This window comes from Dermacentor andersoni, chromosome 7 (genome assembly GCF_023375885.2).
Source record: "Dermacentor andersoni chromosome 7, qqDerAnde1_hic_scaffold, whole genome shotgun sequence".
Taxonomy (NCBI): domain Eukaryota; kingdom Metazoa; phylum Arthropoda; class Arachnida; order Ixodida; family Ixodidae; genus Dermacentor; species Dermacentor andersoni.
The window spans coordinates 151,918,016-151,942,269 of NC_092820.1; the positions used below are offsets into that span (position 1 = coordinate 151,918,016).

The 24,254-nt window shown below is 45.7% G+C and overlaps 1 protein-coding gene across 1 annotated transcript in view; it reads left to right on the forward strand.

The window, feature by feature from the left end:
* The first annotated feature begins 7,550 nt into the window (after positions 1–7,550).
* The window catches only part of Ranbp21 (exportin-5-like protein Ranbp21), a 42,951-nt gene continuing 26,247 nt past the window's right edge, over positions 7,551–24,254 (forward strand). Inside the window, exons 1-16 of the mRNA XM_050180735.3 lie at positions 7,551–7,781; positions 9,277–9,398; positions 10,850–10,922; positions 11,536–11,673; positions 13,257–13,439; positions 14,490–14,525; positions 16,077–16,262; positions 16,863–16,939; positions 17,031–17,130; positions 17,794–17,877; positions 18,992–19,117; positions 20,192–20,282; positions 20,597–20,719; positions 21,860–21,972; positions 23,990–24,046; positions 24,154–24,249. Of these exons, the coding sequence (XP_050036692.1) occupies positions 7,683–7,781; positions 9,277–9,398; positions 10,850–10,922; positions 11,536–11,673; positions 13,257–13,439; positions 14,490–14,525; positions 16,077–16,262; positions 16,863–16,939; positions 17,031–17,130; positions 17,794–17,877; positions 18,992–19,117; positions 20,192–20,282; positions 20,597–20,719; positions 21,860–21,972; positions 23,990–24,046; positions 24,154–24,249 (1,704 nt within the window). The 5' untranslated portion in view covers positions 7,551–7,682. The remainder of the gene's footprint in view (positions 7,782–9,276; positions 9,399–10,849; positions 10,923–11,535; positions 11,674–13,256; positions 13,440–14,489; positions 14,526–16,076; positions 16,263–16,862; positions 16,940–17,030; positions 17,131–17,793; positions 17,878–18,991; positions 19,118–20,191; positions 20,283–20,596; positions 20,720–21,859; positions 21,973–23,989; positions 24,047–24,153; positions 24,250–24,254) is intronic.

Sequence of the window (24,254 nt, forward strand, 5' to 3'; positions counted from 1 at the left end):
CGGCTGTACGTTTAAACCCTCGAACCGGTAAGTTTAATCCCTCGACGCAAGGCCTTCGCCTCGCCATATCACACAGCGTTGAAGCTTGAAGCTTGGGGCTACGTCTGTCCTTATTCACGAGTACAAGCCTCCCCATATAAACAGCGAACGGGCCAGTATACGGTATACACACTACCAAACGTCGCGCAGATTCAATGTTGCGAAGTCTTAAATTTGCTCAATGCTAGATTTTCCCGCCATAAAGCTCAGTCAGTTTCTTTTCTTTGTACTTTTTTCCTTTTTCTTTCTTTTCCTTTCTTTATTTTTCTATTCCGGCCAGGCCTCTCCGCTCACGGACAAAAGCTCGATCTCACCGTCTTGATGCATGCTGCAGCACGGGGATATGCTATATATTCGCCGGGCATCGGTAAATTTCGGGCGTGCGACAACTTCGTGGTCGACTGACAGCGACCCGACTCAAGTTGCTCAACCGACAAGCACAATGTCAACCGCGTCGAAGTTCATGCTAATTTATCCACCAGCACGCGGTCACTTTCAGAGCCTGCGCCTCCTAAACGTCCTCCCATCAATCAGTCTAAGAATTAAGAGCGAGCGATGCAGGCACCGTGTTGGGCGAAAGTATAGACGTGCATCTCAATGTCTTCGTCCCACAAAGGCCGATGATCATCCAAAAATGGCGGCTATGGATGTCCGAAGCCGCCGTCCCGACTACCGATACTCGTCGTGGTTAACGACTAAATTATAGAAACAGCCGAACTATTCCGACATTACTGACGAGGGGACAAGTGCAGATAATTTCAAATAACTAGCGAAAGTGTTATACAAACGCGCGATGTTATATATACTCGCGCGATATTATACAAAGCCGCACCTTACACTACATACTCTACCATGTACTACAAGGAAGCCAGCAGGCGCAGTCGCCACCATTTTTGTAGGGAACATTTGCGAATGCACAGCCGATTTCACGAAGCACCCGATGCAAAACATACGGCAATTAAACTGCACCAGCACAGTTACAGATCACGCCGATTAGTACCTAATAAATGTATACAGAACAGCCGAAAACAGCAGACAGGTACCGTAACGTTCCTATCCGTACCCACGGCAGTACCACTGAAACGTCGCGCGCGGCCGTGCGCCAACCTTTTGTGGCCTCCGTCCCAAGACAATACCCGACGCTGCAATAGGTCCAGGGGAGCCACTATAGCTGAAATAAGAGGTGAAAGCGCCCTGGGCACAGTTTTTGCATGCGCTGAGAGATATACAAGTGTACGAAGCACGTAAAAAGAGCCTTAGAAGATACCGAGAAAATGCATTAAGTAAGTTTGAAGAATCGGTTACCGTTGTCGCCGCGATGTTTAGCCCCACCGACTCACCCGTGTGTCGCTGCGTTGAGGCTAGCAGCTTGGGTCCACCTCTTTGCGTCGTCTGTCCTCGGTCACAAGTCCAAGTCTCTCCAAAGAAATACATCGACCAGGCCAGTACACTTCCAAACGAATCGCTGGATCTCGGTGTATCAAAGTCCGTTTCTCGGCGCCAGAATTCTTTTTTCCCGCCAAAACACTCCGCCATTCCTGTTTGCGATTCCGGGCCCCTTCACTCACGGATAACTCCTTGACCTAAGTGTCCCGATGTCCTCTGTAGCTCGGAGACGGTTATTGTAGCAGGTCATCGGAGAATTCCGGGCTTGAGAGAGCTACCAAGAGCTTCGCGATTGACTGCACAACGAGCCGACTCGAGTTTCTCAACCGACGAACACAGTCTCAACCGCGACGAAGATCAATTTCTCCACAAGCACGCGCGGTCACTTTTCAGAGTCTTCGCCGCCTAAAAACGTCTTCCCGCGAACCAGTCGCACAAATTCGAGCGATGCAGACGCACACAATAATGCGCGAAAGTATGATCACGTCTCTCCTCAGCGTCTTCGTCCACAAGAGACCAACGGACCAACCGCAGAAACTGAACTGGCAGCCCGTTGACGCGGGCTTTCGCGGTTCAAACAGTTCTCCCTAGACAGATTGTCTAGGTACTACCACAGCTTTGAACCGCGAAGGCTGAGGCGCGGGGCGCTCTGGTTCTGGAATTACCCGAAATCCTCTGCTCGGATTGGCTCGGATGTCAGATTACGACCCGCCGGTGCCTAGACGAAATGCCTTTTGGCGCCGAAAGGTCCCTGGGATAGCCTGCAGGTAGGTCCGTTTCGTCGGCGTCTGCGATCGCCAACGACGCAAATAAACAGAATTGACGGACAAGATTCTGCTTGTATAAAATGTGTCGAGTACCGCGCGCGGCTTTACACGTCGCCTCAATTCGCCCAACCGTCGACGTTGCTGATCCGTGGTCGCCAACTCCTTTCGTCTTTTTTCTTTCAGCTTTTCTTTCAGTTTCTGAGTAGAAACCGAGGGTGGCGAGAGAGAAAAAAAGGAAAAGAACGTGTTGACCAACGGCGCGCATTGCGTTCTTTCGCGTACGTCGGGGAACTGAAACTTGCCCCCCCCCCCCCCCCCCCCCAAGTGAATTAGTTTCGTTCTTTTTATGTCTGATAGCGATCAGGTCGAGGAATCGGGTTAGTGAAACTGTACACCGCGGATTTTGCACAGTGGTAAGCTTTTCAGGATGCGGGCGATGATGTCGCTGGTGGCAATTGGGGCGGGCGATTTTCTGCGAGTGTTTAGCTTTTTATATCCCGTTGTTCCTGAGCGTGTAACGGACACCTTTGCTGTTCGCGTCTGTATTTAATTCACAATGATTTCTTTCTCTGCAGGAAAGTTTTCACAAGTAGCGATGTCATCTGCTGGTGGAAGAATACATTCCAAGGCATACGTCCAGCAGAAGAATGCATACTACCTTAGGTGGAGAAGCACCTCGACGTACGGGAAACAAAATGAATCGGTGCGAAGCAAACCGTTTACTGTATTACGAGGCTATCACAAGGAGAGAGTATTTTTTGTAGCATTACAGTTAAACTTTATGTCCGGTTCTAATTAGTGAAATCAGTTTGAGCCGGTATACACGCGAAAACGCTCGTGTACCGTCTATTGGGCGCACGTTAAAGAACTCCAGGTGGCTAAAGATTACTTCAAGGTCTCCCACTACGACTTGCCTCGTAATAAAAGCGCAGTTTTGACAAGTAACCCCCCCCCCCCTCCCCCCGCTCCCATCGTTTTCTTTTTCTCGTTTTCTTATCGGGCCTGTCGTGCTACTCTGGTCTTGCTCTCCCTTGGAGGCTTTTTCCCCGTGGCTTATAATTCCAGCAAGTATGATATGTGGTATGAGTGTGAGTATATGTATATGAGTATGAACTTGCTAGATGTTTCTTAATGCCACTGTATTTTTCTAAGCTATAACGCAAATTAACGCGGTGCCAGCGTGGTTTCCTAAAAAGTGTCCTGCTTTCCGCCGTCTATAGATTCGAGACAACCATGTTAGTGCAGCTCCATTCAAGCTACGCTCGATCACGTTTGATCACACTGCTGACCGCGATTTAACCCCACAAATCCCAACAATCTTTTTTTATTATTATTAATACGCTAGATTTGGTAGCTCAATATTCCGGTTCAAGCGCTGTAGACTTAGCGCAAAGCCCAAATTAGCGTCTTTGATATGTCGGAAGGAGTTGTCAGTCGTGGATAGTTCGGTAAACCAATTATTAATTAATTGCGATACTAAATCTACTCAATTCTCATTTGCTCGCGTTTTTTTGTTGTTGTTGTTGTTGTTGTTGTTGTTGTTGTTGTTGTTGTTCACGTGTATTCTCCATGTCCTGAAATAAATCTGAACACTCCTTCGTTCATTCTAGTTTACCTATAATGTGCTACGTTTTTCCTTCAGGACACTGGCTAAGTTTCAACAAGTTAAACTTGCTGCAAGTGGCCAGAGTACTGCCACACCTATTCCTTAGAAGGTGGCATGACAAACAATGCGGACTGTCAGAGTTGTAACGCAGCAAATGGGGAAACGAAATTTCATGTAGAACACCAAGTGAAGTGTGCTGGCAACACTGGTGACTGAGCAAACGCTTTATGTAAGAAAAAAAAAAGCTATTGCGTACGGGTTCAGATTTTCGTTAGAGCTCTTACCAGACACGTAGAGACAACATCTCCTAAAACGCGGAAAACCACGACGAAAAACTGTTGCGGCGGCAATATTACCTGACCGCACTCACCATATATAGTAATGACCATACGCCCTGCTTCCGGGACAAGGCACCGCATGCTTGTAAATGTTTTTTTTTAGGTCCTCGCTATATGAAGTAGTCGTGCACAAGTAGCTGCAGCCTGCTTCAATGACGGATTGTGTAAAACCCTGGCTTTGGAAGGCGCGAGACAATTTCAAGACCAAGGAACCCCAACAACGAAAGCGCCTGAAGAGGCTTCTTTCACGTCAGCACCGTGGAAAGAGAACTGTAAGCTCATCAACTAGCGGCAATTTTCACTGCCACAAGTGCAGGTTGAAAGATATGAGCATGATGATATTTTTGGGCCAATGAGAAGATCCGTGTGATTGCTGGTGTAGGTATGCATACAGTGCTCCCTGTAGGCTCAGCCTGTGAAGAAATGCCTGCTGATACCAGTGAGCGGCTGTTTTCGGTGTATGAAAAATTGTGACATGCAGGAATCGGTATTGCTGCTCCCCGACATGTAACATCAGTAGTACCAAGAAAAGGTATTCACAGACATTTGTCTGGCGATATTGAAAGAAGATAAAGGAACAGATCACCTAATGCAGTAGATTTCCGTCAGAAGGAATTTAATATGACCAAGAGAATCTGCTCGTCGTATATCAGAAGTGCACCTTGCCAAAATTCAGCAAAGAAAAGTGGTTCACTGTTTTAGGTGCACCCAAGCACTACATCCAAAGAACATCTGTAAAAAAGAAAGACATTGAATTTGCATGATTCAAGCCATTTCTTTGTGCACTTATCTGTGGGTTACGCTGTACGTAATATCCTTGCTTGCTGGAACTTCGCAAATCTGTATGTTGTCTCAAAACCGACGTTGCACGTTTGCTCAAAAATTCCTCTGTGCCACCGTGTAGAAATAATTCGCCAAATTAATTGGACATAATCAGTTGCATCGTGAATGAGCATCACTAGTCCATCTAGCTTCTTGTAGTGTAGCTTCTTGTAGTGTAGCCTGTAAGGGTACCTCGAGATTTTCCTCGATTAATGTTTCTACGGTGTCAGTCAGACCTGCATGTTTCCACGTCATCACCGACACCGGTAAAGTTAATGGCCCCGGAAATTCCATTTGTTTTTGCCGGGGCAGCAGCTCGCTCCCAGCCATAAACCAAGTAGAAATTAAAGGGACCCTGAAACGATTTTGGCGATTTTCTACAAACGTACTGAGTCGTTAGAGTAGGTCCTTCTGATCATTAATTGACACATCTAAGTGCTCTGCGTAAAGCGTGTAATTTATTACAAGGTTTTAAAAATGCACATCGCTGTCGATTGCAGCGCACTGCTCGGCGGAATTTTAAGCCGCCCCTACCCATATGATGCAAATAACCCATATGACGTCACATGGGCGAGCTATCTGATTGGCTGACCAGGGCGCGTGGTCGATAATTTTTCCAACTTTATGGTGAACAAATGATGCTCGTAATAGTTAGAATGTTAGTTACTTTGTCTTTGTAAAAAAGAAAATAACTTAAAGAGAATACACAAGAATAGTTTTTTAGTACACTTGAGCACTTCCGGCACACAGCAAGTGTCGTCTGCTTGTGTTACAACGTGCTCAGTCTTTGACGAGAGCTCCGCCGTCAGTGTCGATCAGTCTTTTCGTGAGCACGATGAATCACCCTTGTTGCGTTGTGGGCTGCAGACGTAGCGACTGGAAAGATGTGAAGTTGCGAAATCGTGTCCCTCTGCAAGGCAGCATACGAGCGAACTGGCTGCTGCGCATCGGACTGCGGCTATCCGATGGGCGCCAGGGTTTGCGCGTTTGTGGCCGTCACTTTACAGCGGAAGATTACTAACGCAATAGCGTTTCGCAAGTCCGGTATTAGGGCAAACACAAGCGCAAGGGGACAGGGTCTGGCCGCTTGACTGTGCCGGGATGAGCCATGAGATGAGCAGAAAGGTAAATGTGAATGGTCTGCACGGTGCAGCCACCTGGTGGCACAGAGCTCAACCATACACAGTAGCAGCAACGAAGTGCATTCTTCTTTGCTGCTGGTGTGTATTTTTCGCAGGAGTGTAATCATCAACACGTTGTTCTTATAAATGTTTAAAATGTTTTACACTTGGTTAGAGCAATATTAGCGCTTCGTTTGACTGGTTAAGCGCTGCGCCAACAAGTGTCTGGACCGTGCAGACCGATCAGGCTGCTCACGTACGTCTACTCTGAAGTTCCTTCATCAGCTTGAGTTTATGCCTCCAGTCATTTGCCGAAATGACCAGCTTGCCTGTGGTTACCGGAATACCGGCCACCTTCGGCGCTACGACAGAATGCTCGCAACGCACGCTGCTTCGATGGCTCTCGGTCGACGGCCAAGCGGCCAGCGGAGAGGTCTCGCGCGGGAGGAGGCGTGCTCCAACAACCGGAAGTGGACGATGTGACGTTGCATCGTGACGCAGGACCAGTGAAGGCGGAGCTTAGCGCCGCTCGCTCGGCGAGCGAGTTGAGGAGGAAAGGCATGGCTAGGGAGGAGGGTAACTTCTAATTGCTTGTAACTCTATTAATACGTAACGCTTCACTTAAATTGTGGTGCGAATGTTCTACTTAAGCTGTACCCTATGCGCCTACAAAATTTGTCCGAACCGTTTCAGGGGCCCTTTAAGCATTTGGTGGCGCTGTAATGAAATTTTACTTTGTCTATACATTGGCTATAAATCAGTATCCACTGAAATCACTGAAACAATCCTGGCGAGGCTGCAGGACTGGAATTTCAGGAATTTCCTATTAGCAGCCTCTAAGCAGCACCTAAGCGGATGACGCGTGCATGCACCTGGTGGTTAGCAAATACGACGCAAGTCCCAGCACGTCACCTCCTAGTTGTTTCAGCGTTCCACGGACGGTCAGGGCCTAGCCTCGGAAGTGATGCAAGTTATGCTCATCGTTCTCTTAATTAATAGAAATTCTTGTCGCGCGAATAAACGCCAAAGAACACGAATTTTTCCGACAGGACACGCCCGATGAGGTGAAGACCCCAAACTCTTCATATTGGAGCGTTTAATTCAATCTCGGATCGGCCTTTGGATGTAACCGGTTAAATGCTTAAGCACTGTATGAACTTGCACATCTTAAGTATCTGTGTCACCGCAAATAGCTAGGAAGTATTACTGAAATATTTCTAACTGCTTAGATATGCGTTTTGCGGCAGTCCTGCAAACCGTATTTTGTCGGCGACGTCGCACGGAACCTGCAGATACTCAATCATGGTATTATGGAAAGGTTTGCGCAGGCTAAAGTCCCTGGATATTTTTTAAAAGGAGAAAATCTTGGGACTTTAGCCCAGACAAGGTAGTGCGTCAGCTGGCACAGCGTTTCTATGCGATAGAAAAGCGATACAGCGACGTTCGCACCGCATTCGAGCAACACTGTTAATGGCGTCTCTTTTGAGTTGCACAAAGTAAAGAAAAACCGAGCATAGTTCAGCGAGTTTAGCGTTTCCCTTGGCGGTAGCGATGTTTTGAACCGGCAGAACACACTATCGGCTAACATTTAACTCTCATCAGCATGGCCGACGTTGACGAAGCCTGCAAGAGCGTCATCGCTTGGGTGGAAGCGGCCGTGTCTCCCACGACATCGCCCGAACGGAGAGCGGAGGCTTACAACGTTAGTTTCGCTGGCTTCTTCTCGCGCTGTCGTCAAATTAAAAGTGTGTGCAAGAAAAGAACCGTGCAGTTCTTTTCTCGCAAACGCGGGGGAGAACTTTGGCGTGGTTTAACAGCGCCTACCGGGCGGATACGTGCGGCTAGCAAAATATAGTCGGTGCAATCGCGCCACGAGATTTACCGGCGTTTTCTTGCGTACTACTTACAAGCAGCAGCGCATATCGCTGGTTGCTAAATACTATACCATGGAAATTCGAGCAATCAGCGCTGTCCAGCTACCCTCCTCGGCCTGCGAGTGTTTTGTTTTTGCAGAAAGGCGAATTTATTTTACAACCGTGACTGCGTTCCTGGCTTCACTGTCAAACAAACTGTCCGATCACTTGTCACTCGGCCTGTGGCGTAGCGAATGTAGTTACAATTAAAAAAGGTTCGACGCATGCCGCGTTCTTGCAGCCGTACGGCTAAAAGGAAAGCATGGGGTTTGACAAGGGCCATCGCAGTTGAATAGTTCTCCCTGGTTCTGCAATTCAAACTTGAAGTCGGCGCGCTAACTCAGCCGGCTAGGACGCTGGTATATAATAGGGGAAAGCCGAAGTGCCCATAAACTTTGATCGTGGCATCAGCCAAGTGTGCTTAGAGGGGCACTTCAGAACGAGGTGGACTTCTAGTTAGGATGAATGGGCATCTCTATGAGGTAAAATAATTTTCCCTGTTAGAAGAAACAAGAATAACATAGTTAGTTCTTCTACATTGACATCTTTCCTTCTTATCCTACAAAGGAGCCTGGGGTATAATTTTTTTTTCTTTTTCGCTGTCATTACACAGGGAAGACTGAAAAGCGTTTATGTGCTCTCCTGACATCGCAGTGCTCTTGAGTACTCGGCCCTAAACATCATCCCAGCATTTTCTGGCCTACCCATTTCACCCTCAGTTTTACCATTCGATACCTCTTTCCCACATTAGTGTAATAGTGTGCTGTGCAGGCTAACATTTGTGCTTTTTGACTTAGCTCAGAAAAATTCATATAGAAGTAGTGCTACCACAGTAGCATTTTTGAGTTGCTCGGGTCCATGAAGAAAAAAGTAAGTCTACCAAAAAGAATCGTTGAGACTACTGATTCACGGCCTATATGTGCCTTGCAGCTTATTGCAGTTCACCAACCATTCGTCGCGTCATTTAGCTCCTCGTCCGTTGTTCCACTTCATGCCTTGTCACATGTCTGGAGTTATTTGTCTACGTTCCGGTCTAACAATTTCACTTCAAATGTTCTCACAGGATTTGACATCGCCACTGGCACACATTTTCAACTGTCAGGGCCTTTCAAATTGGCACTCTCAACTCTTGCTAATGAACAAGAAGAATTGTGGAACTGAGGGGCTCGATTTATTGTATTAACCAAATGAAGCCAACAGACATTCTGAAAAGTTAGCACTTTCCATTCACTTACTTTGAAAGGAAATGGTCGTAAATTTGTTTTCTCTCTCTCTCCCACCCAGGCTTATGAAGATTTCAAGGAAAAGTCGCCAATCTCTGCAAAGTGTGGTTTTATGCTTGCCGCTAAGGGTAACCATGCCGTGGTGCGCCACATCGGACTGCAGCTTGTGGAGCACTGTATCAAGTGAGCACTAATATGTTTTATCATATTTATTTATGCTCACTAAAGCGAGTACACTCCCTAAAGTGCTGAGTACACCGGTTGCGGGTTCTAATCCAGGCCAAACTGACTGCATTCTAAATGGGGATGGAAATGGGGAAATGTTCCAGTACTTAGATTTTGGTGCGCATTAAAGAACCTCAGGGGGTCAAGACTAATCCATGATGCATGCTCCCGACTGCTAGCAGATATGGCGCAGGTCCCAGACTATGGCCTCCGAGATTTTCAGCACACCACGAGCATTGTCTAATCTCAGAGGCCAGGCCAAAGAGAGGCACTGGTTCTCAATGTTGTCTTTTGCATTATATGCAGTAAGCAGGAATGGTGATGTTTTTATCCACTTTTGGTATCAAAAACGTCTATTTCTGCTAGCTTTTCGGCATGCAATTACTCGTTTTTAAACATGAAATTTTGCACAGAGACTGCTTTGTATCAATGCTGCCTGAAACTATGCTTTCTATGCAGTCCAACATTCTTGTGCAGTGGGCTGTGAAAGGTGCCATAGCTGGGTCTTTGTAGATCAACCGCATGAGCACCCTAAGCATAGCAGCACACCCTAAGTGCACCCGTAACCATACCATGCGAGTGTATTTCCATTCGGAATGTGGTTGTAGTCGCCTTGAATAGAACCCACAACATTGTGCGTCGCAGCAGAGTACCGTAGCCACCGTGGTAATGGATTATAATTGTTGCAATTATCGCAAAGCCATAAACAGGATTCACCTATTGATACATGTACTGCACTTGAATGCCAAGCTCATTACAAAAGGTAGATTTGTGTAGGCATATGATATTACCAAACTCTGAAAAGGGGAAAAAAAGGTAACTGGAGTACGAGCTCAAGCTCCTTTTGCTGTACTTTTTTCATGTTTCTCCTGTGAAGGCATCTATACTGCAGTACTTCCTTGACTGCAGTGTAAGAGCAAGGAACATAGGCAGTCTTGAATGCAACTCAGGCTCTCTTATTGGCTGTCCACGTACAATCCCTGATTGCACTTAAAAGGATATAAAGGAAAATGGTAAGTCGAGCTAGAGTGAAATATTAGGCTTCTGTAATAACAGACTCGTCATTCATAGCAAAAGCAGGGCTATTGTATGCGAGAAAATGATGAAAATGAAAATATCAGTGTGGGGCCGCCTGTTGTAGACCATGGTACCCATCATGTGACATCAGCACTGGCTGATTAATGGAGAGTGCTATAGAGAAAAGTCACGTGGAGCTTATGTGAATTCGTCACTTTTGGCATCGGAAGGTTCAAATTGAGGAGAGCAGCAATTGTCTACGCAACAAAATGATATCTTGGCACACAGAAAACAATAATAGACTTCCAGACGAAGAATCTATCGATCTAACTTGACGTAATATTTTCCTTTGGTGTCCCTTTAAAGTGGTAAACCATTCTTACCTTCTGCAGGCTTCGCTGGAATGTGATTACGATTGCTGAGAAACAGTTCATCAAGGAGAGCGTCATGAAGATGATGGCAGAGGTACGTCCACTTGCATCCAATTGTTAGAGAGATTTAAATATTATTGCAATGTCTTTGTATGCATGGTAAAATAGCTGGTCCGAATTGAACATGTACAGAATAGAAAATAGATCTTTGCTGGTTATGTATGCATGATACCATTTGGATTTGACATAGAGCACTTTGCATGGCTTTCATTGCTAGTGCCATGCCCAGGCTATCCTTTTTCTGTGCTATAACAGCAACAAGTAAATAGTTAAGTCAGTTTTCATTTAGCCTATTTGACTTTGAGGACAAAGTATGAGTGATGCTTTGCCATTATCATTCAGGTCATCTGTCTCTTTTGACCCTGCTAACAAAAGCTGCTGCTATTGCTTAAAAAGTGTTTTGATTTACGTCTGCCAGATAGCGCCACAGCATTTTGTATTGGCCAAGCATCGGGAAGGCAAACACTGTATTTTAGAACGTCCTCCTCAGGGACATGCATGTAGCAGGGCTGCAGCCAGTTTGCATGTGTTAACATGAATGTCCGAAATGCTATACTAAAACTGTCTATCCTCTTATATAAAACAGGTAGGTACTAATATGGGCGAGTGCACTGCTTCATAAACCTGTCTAACCTTTTCTCCCACAGGGCACGGACCACCTTCTCGTGGAGCAAGCCCACATCAAGGACGCGCTCGCAAAGTTACTTGTCGAGATGATCAAGCGTGAATGGCCTCAGCAGTGGCCGCTGCTCATGGACGAGCTGAATAACCTGGCTGTACTCGGTGTAAGTGTTTGTTACATTTTGTTAGCATACCGTATGCTCACTGAAACGTGGATGTGGCTCAAAAAGGACCTTAGCCAGGCTTGCTGGTAGTATGACGGTATAATACAGCAAACAGCACAAGAACAGGAAACATCACTAAAGGAACAGCTGACATGGGGACTGGCTTGCAACTATGGCTTAAAGGCTTATTGTGCAATGGCGAAAGGTTCAGGCAGATAAAGGAATTTCAAAAGCGAGAAAAACGTAAACTTACACGCAGGAAATGGTTACATCAGTGACTACGGTATACTGAGTATGTGCAGGAGGGAAGGAGGAGGGGTAATCATGTAGGTATGTGACCTCTTTGTCAAGCAGATTGAATGGATGCCATGCTGAGGTGAGAAGAGCCACAAAGTGGCTCATTCTTTTTCACTGAATTTCACTAGAATGAGTTCAACAAATATGTTAATAATGTAGCAGATGTTTCATATCTTTCATTGAAACAGCTGTTTCCTTGTGTGTACCCCGTTTCCTTGTGTGTAACCTCTGCCCCACTGCACATACACATTGTGTCTTTGTTTCAGACCTCTATATAACAAGTGCAGATATAATGAACTATCGAAACCCGCCACAGTGGTTCAGTGGCATTGGCCTGTGGAGATCCAGATCATGGAGTTAATCCGAGCTGTCACAGCCGTACTTCAATAGGGGTGAATTGTTAAAATGCTTGTGTACTTAGATTTAGGTACACGTTAAAGAACCCCAGATTAACCTGGAGTTCCCCCACTACAGCATGCCTGATAAGGAAATCGTGGTTATAATATGTAATACCACAGAATCTAATCTTAATTTAGGTAGTAACGAATTATCAGTTTAATGAAGCAAGCCAGAGATGTTTTTAAAATATATCAGTGCATAAGCAATATATGCTTATAGCGGATATTGGATACTGTATAATGAAGGTAGTCTCGTGCCTGATGCAACTTCATTGTAATGAGGTACGGCTCTACGGGAACTTTTTTCCCCAATGTGCCTTTGCACATGCTTTGTTCTCCCACTTTAAGGAAAATGTCAAGTAGCAGTTTTAACCTTGTAAATCCCACCAGAAATTTGCTGACGAGAGGTTACGAGAAGAACTGTGGAAAGGCACAGACAGGTGGTGTTTTGTATTTGAAGTGTGTGGTCAACGGTGTGTGGTTTCATGACAACCTGAACACGTCAAGAAGTTTGACGTGGGGTGGGTAATGCTTACCATGTTCATTTGTTCAGCAGGCTCAGCAGAAAGTACAAGTGTTTTCTAAGCTATTTACGAAGAAGCAGCAACAAACTTCATCCCATCACCAAGGCATGGACTTGTGCTCTGTATGGTGTCTAGGTTGGAGCTGAATTTCACGCTGCTATCTTTGAATGAAAAGACTGCCATTTGCTTTCTGTTCGTGTCATCGGTGTAGCTGTCAAAACGAAGTCTTTAAGCACAGCGTACGTTGACAACTCAGTGAAATATGTACCTCTGGTTCTTGTCTTCCGAAGACCGCATGAGCCGCGTCGTGCCCTTGTCGACCTTTGGTTGTGACTGTTGCCACGTGCCGTGCGACATTATGCAGGAGACGCAGAAAGAGTTGGTGCTGCTGACCTTTCTGCGGCTAGCCGAGGACGTGGTGGACCTTCAGACAGTGCAAGGGCAGCGCAGGCGAGACCTCTACCAGGCACTTGTGGGAAACCTGTCGGCTATCTGCGGCTTCCTTGTGCGCACACTCGACACTCACTACTCTCGATATCGTGACCTGGTGAGTGGATGAGTGCAGCCATCTGTGGCAGCATGAAAACGACGTAGCCACGAAACCAAACTAGTGATACGGGCAGTTTCTATAGTATATCTTCTTTTGCCTCTTTCTCGGGGTTTGGCAATTGTTGTCATTTCCTCACTAGATATATTGGTGGACATACAGCCAAACCTTGATACAGTCAACATGTGCATCATGAATTTCAATTTCTAACGAAGTAAACATAAAATTTGGTTGGCCATGCTTTATTTCAATGGGGTATTCTACTGTTGCTGTAGACTTTAGTTGATCGTCTCCGGATAATTAGATTTTTTAGTTAATTTGATCCCAACTGGAGGTTTCGGCCAGTGCCCACACATATCTATGGAACCAAACTTTTCTTATTTTGATGCTGAAATTTGCCCTCGCCGGATAATTCAAACTTGGCTAATCATCACATACAATCTCCATGGTGACCGCAATGGTAAAACGCAGTGCTGAAACACCTATTTTCTGCCTGCCCCAGGAACATATTGAAGTGATAATGGTACCTCACAGTCAGTATTACAGTACTTAAGCAATTCTGACATGCCTTTTTTTGTTTTTCAACTAAATTGCATTCTAAATGCGTTTCAGCATCAGAATTAAGCTACTGTTATAGATGCAGGTTAACCTAGTAATGCACCAATACAATGAGGTAGTTTAATAATTCTTCCCATACGAATTTATGCTGATAAGTACTTAAACAGTAGAACTTACCAAGAAGTTCATCTAACATACTTTTTTCTTATATGTAACTGAATTGTATGTAGATTACACATGCCTTACACTCCCTTGTGTACTGTACATACACTGTGTACACTTCCCTGTAGGAGCTTATATATACAATGCTGTCATCCTGATGAAACTATGCCCCTCTCTTGCCTGAGAACAAATTGAGAAATTGATGTGTGAAAATGCAGGTCTGTGCATGTTTACTTTCTCTTTTAATTTTTGCTTGTAGACTGATGCTGCCTTCCATTCTAAAAGTATTGCTATGTCAACCTTGTTAATCCATTATGTGAAACATTGCAGAGGGACCACCAGAAAGCCGATGAAAACAACCAGGAGGTCAGTACTAATTGCCTACACACGTGTCCAAGCATGTTCACTTCCTTGTGGTAGTGGTGATACGTGTAACCACGGCCTGACGTTTTCGTAAAAGTTCTGCTACATGAGAGCTGCTTCATTAGCTGCCACTTGGGTGCTGTCCACTCATGATAGTGATTGGTGTATCAACGAGAAAATCGCTGCTGCATTGGCCAATCGAAAATAGCACTTACATAAGAGAAGTTTTGTGAATGTAGGCCCACATCTGATTTGATGCAGTAGAAGGGTTGGCACTTGGAGCTGCAGTTTTGTGAAACATAGGGAGAATCTGCAGAATTTCTCGTGCTTTCTCTTTTGTGGGAGATACGGGGTTCTCCTCCCGTGCTCTTGGGACAAAGGAACGACAACACAGTAGTGCAAACAATCACAAGGGCATTTATTGCACCTTTCATTGATCAATGCCTGCTAGCCGAGTTGCTATCCCCAAAACATGCCAATGGGCGCGCGACAAATCTAGAAGTCCGACTTACCGCGACCTGATAGCGAGCGAATATGTTTGCCCCATGCTGGATCCCAACGCCTGGTCATTCGCGTGTACGGTCACGCGGACGGTGTCCAAGGCGGCCACGCATGACGGTCTCGCAGAAGCATGGTCGGCGCACACGCGGCACGGCACGTCCGTCCCGCTTGCTTCCCGAACCCAAAAAGGACGCGCCTTGTCTCTCAGCGCCCGACTAACCCCGCCGCGACGCGACACTCGCGCCATCTCTCGCACCGCGCTTGTGCCACTCCGACCGCCGCGGGCGCCAGGCCACGCGAGCCGTGCGGGAAAACAGCATATCAGGGGATGCGTGAGAGTCGCGCATCGCCACACTTTGAAGTGCTTTGTATATTGCAGCCACCTTGGAACGTGAAGGGCAATCGTGCGGATTAAAGCCCCACAATTTGCCGCCAGGCTTCTTACCCAGATGTAATCTCTGTATTTACATCTCTCCTTCTAAACACAGAGATCGCCTGAGTTGATCGACCAGCCTTTTGTTTCATTTCTCTGTTCATTGTCATGTTTGAAACGTCAGCTAAAAATTAAAAGATATCTTTTAGATGAGTTCTTTACTCATCTGAAGTTAAAGTGGAGATTTAAAGATGTGAACCACATCAGCATCATCTGCAGTCGCCCTACCCACCATGTTATCCACGAACTTCCTGATTTTCCTAAGAGAATTCGGACCAAAGCCTTACTTTGCTCTATCTGTTCAGTCTTACTGAGGCTCGTTGTCGGAGGTTGTCGGTGCCACCACTTCACTGAAAGTGTTGGCAAGCAGTAATAGAGAAGTAGCTTAGTCCGGGTGAATTAATTCACTGTTGTCACAGAAGCTTTTCAAGTGCCAAAAACAAGGACACAGACGATGGTGAACACACGCAGTAGCTCATAGTAACACCGCTACATCAAACATGACCAGTGCCAGTTATTAAATACTCGTTTCCCGGAGAGCTGGTGCCCGCCCAATGACAAGCTTCTAGATTTGTGTTTATATCTCTGATCGTCACGTGTGGCAACATTGGGCTGCGCAGCTGTCTCTGCACCGGCAGCTGACGGAGACCACGCTGCTCACCATGGCGGGCTTTGTGGAGTGGATCCCTTTGGGCGAGGTGACGGGATCGGGCGGCCTGTTGCCCCGCATCTTCTGCTTCCTCCTCTCGGACAGGAACCTGCGCATCCAGGCTGCCGAGTGCCTCCTGCAAGTGCTCGCCCGCAAGGTCAGAAACAGTGTTGTGACTGACAGTAGATTCGGCTCATCGCTTCTTGCGGAGACAAGGCGAGGACGACGAAGCAGCTTCTCTTCCACAGACAATTGAATTTTTGTAGGCAAGGCTGGACCATTGCCGGGCCTGCCTGTGCTCGGAGGCTCTGTAGTGGTGCTCTTGAGCGATCAGTTTAGGGGATACAGCAACTAGTGCGAGGTTTCACAGAACTCGGCACCAGATGCATCAAGGTGTATGACCAATGATGTTCCTGACCCTGTGCGAATATAGCAAGCTTAGCACAACACCAAAAACCGTGTCGGCTGTACGCGCCAACTCATCTGGTGCCGAGCCATGCAGAATCTCCTGAAAGTGATCGCTCGAGAATACTGTCCCTGTACTTATTGAACTGTGATTGTCCTTTGTCTTGTTTTGAGCAGACGGACATCTAGCAATTACGTTGCTGCTTTATGTCCCCTACGGAATGTTAGCTACAGAATACATATTTAACTTATTCTTGTTCTCAGGTTTATACATGTTCAGGTCTCTACACGTTCTTGTTCAGCAGGTTTACATTCACTTGCATCCCGTGTTTCTTTGCCATGCTGATGACAGGGAAAGCCGGACGAGCGAAAGCCGCTGCTGGCACTTTTCAACCAGGAGACGCTGGATGCCATTGTCTCTGCTCTGAAGTGAGTGAGCAAATCGCAGGGGGTTGTGTAACTTCAACGCTTGACTTCGACATCTTTTTGCTTCTTTCTGTGCCTTGCAATCTGCCCCAAGGTCTGTGTCCAGCGAGCCCTTGAACGAGGCCTCCTTCCTCTTCATGAAGAAGCTGTGCTCGATCACCGCCAATCTAGGACAGAACTGCCTAACTCATTGGGTGAGTACAGGTGTATTGTTTCTCTGCATGCTGTTGCAATGATGTGCCAGAACATGAGCAGGTTCCACAGTCAAACCTGTGTATATCCCCTTCAGGTGCCATGCGTACAGTTACACATGCCAAGATGGTGCATCAAAAGCAAAAGTACCAATGAAAATAACAAGTAACATACATCTTGAAACACTTCTGATTGGACTTGGGCTGTAAGGTTGAGTAATGTGTGAAAATGCTTTAGTAAAACAAGTTGTAAAGTAGACAGCCGGGTGTTGGCTCTCGACGTTAGTATGTCGTCATGTGTAGTGGGTTCACTTATTTAATTGTTTTTCACAATGTTCTAAATCAGGCATACGGTTCAAGTGGCTGCATAGGTGCTTTCCAAGTATGCGAGACATGAAAAAATTGGTTTTCAAATATCTGATGTTCCCGTAAAGAATTATGACATGGAGTCCACATTCCGTAAACATGAGAAAACACTGAAGAATTTAAAACTCTGCAGTGGTACATGACTCTGAAATTGCAAGAAATTTGGTAAAACTAAAGATAGCTCCAGTGTGGTCACTCGAGAGCTCTCGATTTCTTTCTCTTCCCTGAATTTTGACATTTCTGGGGTGAGAAATGGCCACGGATGACGTTTGTACTTTTTGCTGCGTGAATAACCTGCAGAACATGGAAGCTGAACGGCCCTCGATGGAACTCTTTCTAGTCTACCTGGACGTCTTGTTGTCCCTGATGCAGCATCCAAGCCAGGTAAGCTTATCTTTCGCTTTTTGCTCATTTTTACAAGAGCGGTTATGAGGTCTTTCTTGGCTCTAATTCATGTACAACATTGAATGTAACCAATATCGGCTGCAGGTTGAATGGAAAAGAAAGATATCACTTGCCAGTGTATGTAAATACGGCCCTTTACCTACCTGTCGGCTCTCCCAATTCTTCAGTCACCTTTACGAATTTGGAATAACTTTGGGCTTTTACGAACGTTGTGTCAAGTTTCTGAAACATACTGAAAAATACTGCGAACTGGTCTTCAAACCTACCCTTGGAAAGTCTTCTGATGGTGAGGAGGCGCCAGTGAGATACTTGCTTCATTGCTCTGGTCTCTCCTCAAGACCCTACACAAAGAGATACTTGCTTCGAGCCAGTTTATATATAGGAGTTTCTGATGCAGTCGAAATCAGCAATGGCAAAGTCACTGAAAAAGTTATTGGGACCTCTGAAAACAATGTTACTTGTCAGTCGTTGCTGTTACACGTTTGCTGCTGATTGTGCACTGGCTCTAAATGTGAGTCATCATTAACATCAACAAAATTGTGTGCTATTTGTTCCCCATTTCCTTTGAGACCATACACCCCCTCCCCCCCCCCACCCTTCTCCAGAAAAAGCCACTCTTAACCATGAAAAGAGGTTAGGTAAGCCAGAGAAGGCACAATAACAAAAGACAGGTGGCAATGCTGCCTGAAAGTTGCAGCATCAGCTCGTCGTGATGTCATCAATTTTGACAGCAGCTGCAAGGGCCTAGTTAATTGTTTGTCATTAAAAACGGACTACATTATGTTTTAAAGGAGCCAAAGGTTGAACATTGCAAGTTTCACGAACTTTTACTGAGCCACTGTAGCCCAAATACTAAAAAAGTGTTTCAAATTCTTTCGTATTGACACCGGGGTTCTGGCTCAAAATTCAAAACATGGAACTTTCGCCTTCATTTTCTCTTCTAATAATCAACCTATCGTTACAGAATTACAGGAAATGTAATTTTCAAAGAACATTTTATCAGTTTAAACTGACTAAGTCTTTCTCTTTATAGTTCCCTTCACATTCACAGGTTAACAGGTATGCCTTTATTCTTTTTGCACTTTCCCCGTAGGCTGTGAACAGCATCACCCTACCAGTGTGGGCGGCCCTCTTTCGACATCCCGAAGTCTCACGCCTGGAGATTGTGCGCAACCTACTTCCAAAGTTCTTCAAGGTAGCCACTGAGAAGTTAACAAAGGTGCGCCCTCTCAGATTCTTAATGGCTCTCTGCACTTCATTGTCGGCAGGCTAGGTGACTATTTTTCACCACCCCGTTTCAAGGGGGATGCAGTAAATCAGAGAGAGAGAGAGAGAGATAGCAAAGAGAGGAAAGGTGGGGAGGTCAGCCAGACGAGCGTCCGGTTTGCTACCCTACACTGGGGGAAGGGAAAGGGGGAACAGAAAGAGGAAAGCGGGATAGAGGGAACACTGTGTGTGCACGCAGCAAAGCGCCTGGAAATCAGTCAAGTCCAAGCAAGTGCTCCGCCGATAGGTTAGGCTGCCGTCAATCTTGGTGGTTCATAGCTGGGGATGCACATTGAAATGAGCATCATCATCAATACCAATGGAATGGAAACAGGAAAGACCACGGAGATGTTTAAGCATTGCAAGAAAGGAATTAGAGAGCAAATTCTGTATGGTAGCACAAAGAGTAGTGGCTTGTTATTTGAGGCCCGAGCTGGTTTCCCAAGGACAAAAACGTAACAGATCTAATATTCGAAACTGGATAAGGCATGTGTCTGCTGCAGAAAAACTCCAGAGACAACTCAGCACATCTTAACAGAATGCGAAGGTATTCACCCAGTGAGGTCCGGTAGTTAACGTCCACTTTCGAAAAGCACAGGGATTCAAAGTGGATGGAAGCTTCAAGCAATCAGCCGTTGAAATAAGGTAGAGATGTTTAAAGTACTGTTTGGAAGAGGGGCAGAGAACATATTGACAGGACCGGATCTATTGCAGGCACAGGTAACTGTGCAAGATGGATATGGAGGGTTTAAGGCAGAAGGAGGGTATTAGGGAGGTACAGACAAAATGCTAGACTTATGAGCATGTGTAGATTATCTGATTAGCTCATGCAGGTTACTGTCGCCACCCTGTTTCGAAGGGGGTGCCAAACATCATCATCAATCCTACATGTTCTCTGTGCTGTGCCTTTGTGCTTGAATTAATCAGTTCTACCTTACGATGCCTCTTGTCTGTGTGAGGTCATTCATGGACAGCGTTTTGTATTGTGTGCGATGCAAGCCACTAAGCCAAGCTTCACCAATTGCAGGTCGGCTATCCTTCGAGAAACGACAGTCCAGCCTGTGCATACGCCCGGCTGGACTTCGATGGCGACGAGGACTTTGCACCTTTTCTAGGGAGTAAGTTGAATTCAGCTTTCTACAGCTTGTGTCTCTTGCTGATGCTAACTTAAAACAATAAATTGAGCAAGATGTGATGGAAATATCTCCCTTGGCTGCTCAATCACTTCACTTAGTAATACATGACAGAACTTGTGCTAGCCAGGCTTCAGTAATGCTGTCAAAAGAAGTTATTTTCACTGATGGCTCTTGAGCTTTTATTTTTTGTCCACGTGAGCTTAGGGGGTTTCTTCTTTGTTTGTACCACGCTTGTACCACGCGGGAACGATGTGCTTTTGCTTTTCCCAAGTACGGCGCATATTCCCTCCTGACAGAATTCAGGGGGGACATGACGGAGGTTGTTCGCCTGGCCACCCTGCTGAACCCTATTGCTGGCTTCCAGATGGTGAGCCAGTGGCTGCAGACACTTCTTGCGGCCAAAATCGAAGTGGGAAATGGTATGTTGTGACTTTTGTTGATCACAGCAGGCTCACCCTTGAGATAACCAATTACTTCTCAAAAATGTGTTCCGAATTTCCCAAATTTTTGCGTTGTGCCACAGTTCTTGCCCGTAATGTCTCATATGAGGGAGGTATTACACACACTGTTTATTTATTCTGGGGTATTCACCAAAACTCGTGGTGTGTTTGGGCACATCACATGTTTTGGTGAATACCGCAGAATAAGTAAACAGACTTGAATTGAGAAGACACATGGGCTTTGCTTGGGCAAGTAAGACAGCAAAAGCTATTACCTAGAGGAGAAAGGTTCATATTTAAGGATATTGATACAAACTTCTCAATTGACTGCATCTCAGGCGCGAAAGGTTAAAACTTAAAAGGTTAACTTGAACTGTTGTATCTTCCTACAGTTGCTGACTGGTAATTCGTTCTTGACGGGAACCTCCAGAACGTCCGAATAATCAGGAGTCCGAAATACTGGATTTGCTCCAAAATAAGTGGCTTTATGCCACAAGTGGCCGAGAAAGGGGTGCCGTATTCTCGAATCGTCACTTTGGGATATATCATCAATTTTGGGAGACTATGGTGCAAAACACATTGGCATCTAGGAGCAACGGCATTCTTGGCATGGTACCAACACACTACCTTGCGCAAGTCTAGCACAAGACACATTGGCATCTGTGATCGATGTCAATCTTGCTACGGTGCAAAGCACACTATTTTGTCACTGTATGGAAATGCTGCCGTGCAGGGACACATCTGATGCTAGTCATGCGAAATATCGCAAATATTTAAGCACATTTCAAAAGTGATTGTTCAGGAATATTGCCCAAGTTTGTCAACGTGTGTTGCTGTGCGTACGAACACTTGCTCATGGCCTAAAAATTCCGTAGCTGTGATTTTCTAACAGTGCCTTTTATGCTATTCCCTTTCACGCTTTTCGAGCTTAGTCAGTGGTCAGAGCGATGCTCCGGGGTTCCTCTTTAATCGTGGGCGCATCGATACGAGTACTCCATTGAGTTGTCGCTGGTGGAAACGCTAGTGACACACAGCGCAGCCTTAGCCCACACTTTTGCTGAATGCATTTGTCTTCTCCCTTTTCTTGCATATCTCTTGCCACGTGCTGTCTTTGCAAAGAACCCGACAATGGCCACTGTTCACTCAACTCGCCATCCAGCATTCGTTGGGACGCCCTCACCACGTTCATGGACGGCGTGTTCAGCCGGTTCCTCTCTTCCCCTAACCCCAAGGTAAGTTACGCCAGTCATTGATACAATGCAACTTGCACCGTCCAGGGCATTCTGGATCAGTGGCTTATGCCCCGTTTCATACAAAGCAGGCAAAGTTGTGTAGGCGGGCGAGACTTCTCTCGCAGCACGAAACTGAAAAACTGCATCAGTTATGAAATAAATTATATGCCCAGATACGCATCATGTAATTGCGCACTTTTGCATCACGATGTATGACATATTTATTACATTGAAGGCGTGGCAGATCTGACGCTTTTACTATCGAACGAGCAGAGTGGGATGTTTCCGCAACCAACCAACAGCTGCAGCCCACTGCTTGCGCTTGTTTCCATAGCATAGTACACCCATATGCTGGAAGCGCACAGGTACACAAATGGAAGAATTTGGCATAGCCTTATGGGGGGGGGGCACGCAAGCTGCAGTTGTAGTACAGTCGTCGTCCGTTAATTCGACCCCCACGGGACCGAAGAAATTGATCTGCTTATCTGGCGGGCTCAACTACACAAGATGCAGAAGAAGCGCCAAAGCACATCACTGATTCATTTGGCAGTATTTGCCTGATTCTAACATGCCCCTGAATAAAACGCGCTCCCACTTCCTACACGTTCAAAGTGGTAAATTAACGTAAAAATTACCATTAAAATTTCTAAACAAAGTAGAAATTTAATGATCACCTGATCTTTGTAGCAAGAAAACTTGTTGCATGATTGTGGCCCATTTCCTAAGATCACCTTCGCCACACAATTATTTAAAGTCAGCTTTGTCAAATACATTGTGTTACGCGGCAAAGCATACAAACGCTGCGAAGGGTTTCAGTTTCAGTTTATTATTATTCTTTCATAACAATTTGTTACAAAATATGGTATACAGACAAGGCTCCCAAAGTCAGAGACTGCACCGGGACCCTTGGATTAGAAGTTATAGCAAAATAACATTGTAGAAAAATAATCAGACTGTTTTGACTTTGCACCCGATTGCACCACACAGCCAATTTCCAGCCCAATTAAAAAAAAAAAAGAAGGTGCATGTTAGAATCCGGCAAACACTGCAATCAAACATTGTGACCTACAGTTATTGTTTGAAAATCTTCCTAAGGCAGGGCGAAAAACAGGCGATTTTGACGAGAGATGACATGTGTTCAATGCATTCACTGTCCCCTAAGCTCCGCCGAGACAGATGCTGCGACTAAAAGGGTTACTATCGGGGTCACCATAGGGATCAGGTGCGTGCATGCTGACTAATCAAAGTCGAGTTTTCCAGAGAAGGCCAATTTTAGGACCAAAATAACGAAAGTTTGGGCCCATAGAAATGTGTGGGTGCTGGCCAGGACCTTAAGCCAGTATTGAATTAACTGAAAAGTCAAATTAATTGAAGCTGAGTTCATGGAAGTGTACGGTATATCGAGCAGGTACTCTGTAGAAAACATCGTGGATCAAGAACAAGTGGACGTCGAAACCCTCAGATTGACTGCACAACCCACGTAGCTTCTGCAGCGTTGCCATGCGAAGTGTGAAATGGAGTGCAGACGCTGCACCATACTTCCCTTCACCTTAGGTTTGTGTGAATGGTACATGCAGGCTGTCCCAGTTGGCTTATATCCTCATGGCTAAAATCTGAACAAGATAAAGCGGACACAGGAAGATTCAGGCTTGAAATGACCGACAGTGGACTGTGAGGCATACATTCTAAGAAAACACAAGAACCTTGTAGATTTCAGCTTATCCAAGTGTTGAGCTTTGAACTGAATCTTCTCTGTGTCTCTTTATCGCATTTCTTATGTTTTGTTTTTTGTTTTCGTCATTGCTTTAAACTTCAGTGTATACTATGCATGCTGTTTTCTGTGTACACTGTGTATATTTCTGTGTATGCTTGTCTTGTGTGCGGACCCCCAGGCACCCTCAAGCTGCATTTTGCTTGGGGTGTCTCCCCAAATATCATCTTGGAAATGCAATTTATTTATTTATTTATTTATTTATTTATTTATTTATTTGTTCTTGCTTTTCATGTGTGCCCACAGCCGAGTGCAGAAGAAGGCATCTTCTTGCTGGAGTCCCTACTTAATTTCGAAACAGAGGTGAGGGTCTTAACAGCATGCTTCGGAGTATGCCGAATTGTCAATGTTTTATTTAAGGCAGGACCCTGTGTGTAATCGCTTTTGTTTTGTTTCTGGTGCCTCTACAGGACCCAGTAATCCAGTCCTATGCCCTGTCCTGCATATCCAACTTAGGTGTCTTCCTCACGCTTGCACCGGGAAGTCTGCCCAAGGTCCTCAGCAAGGTAGG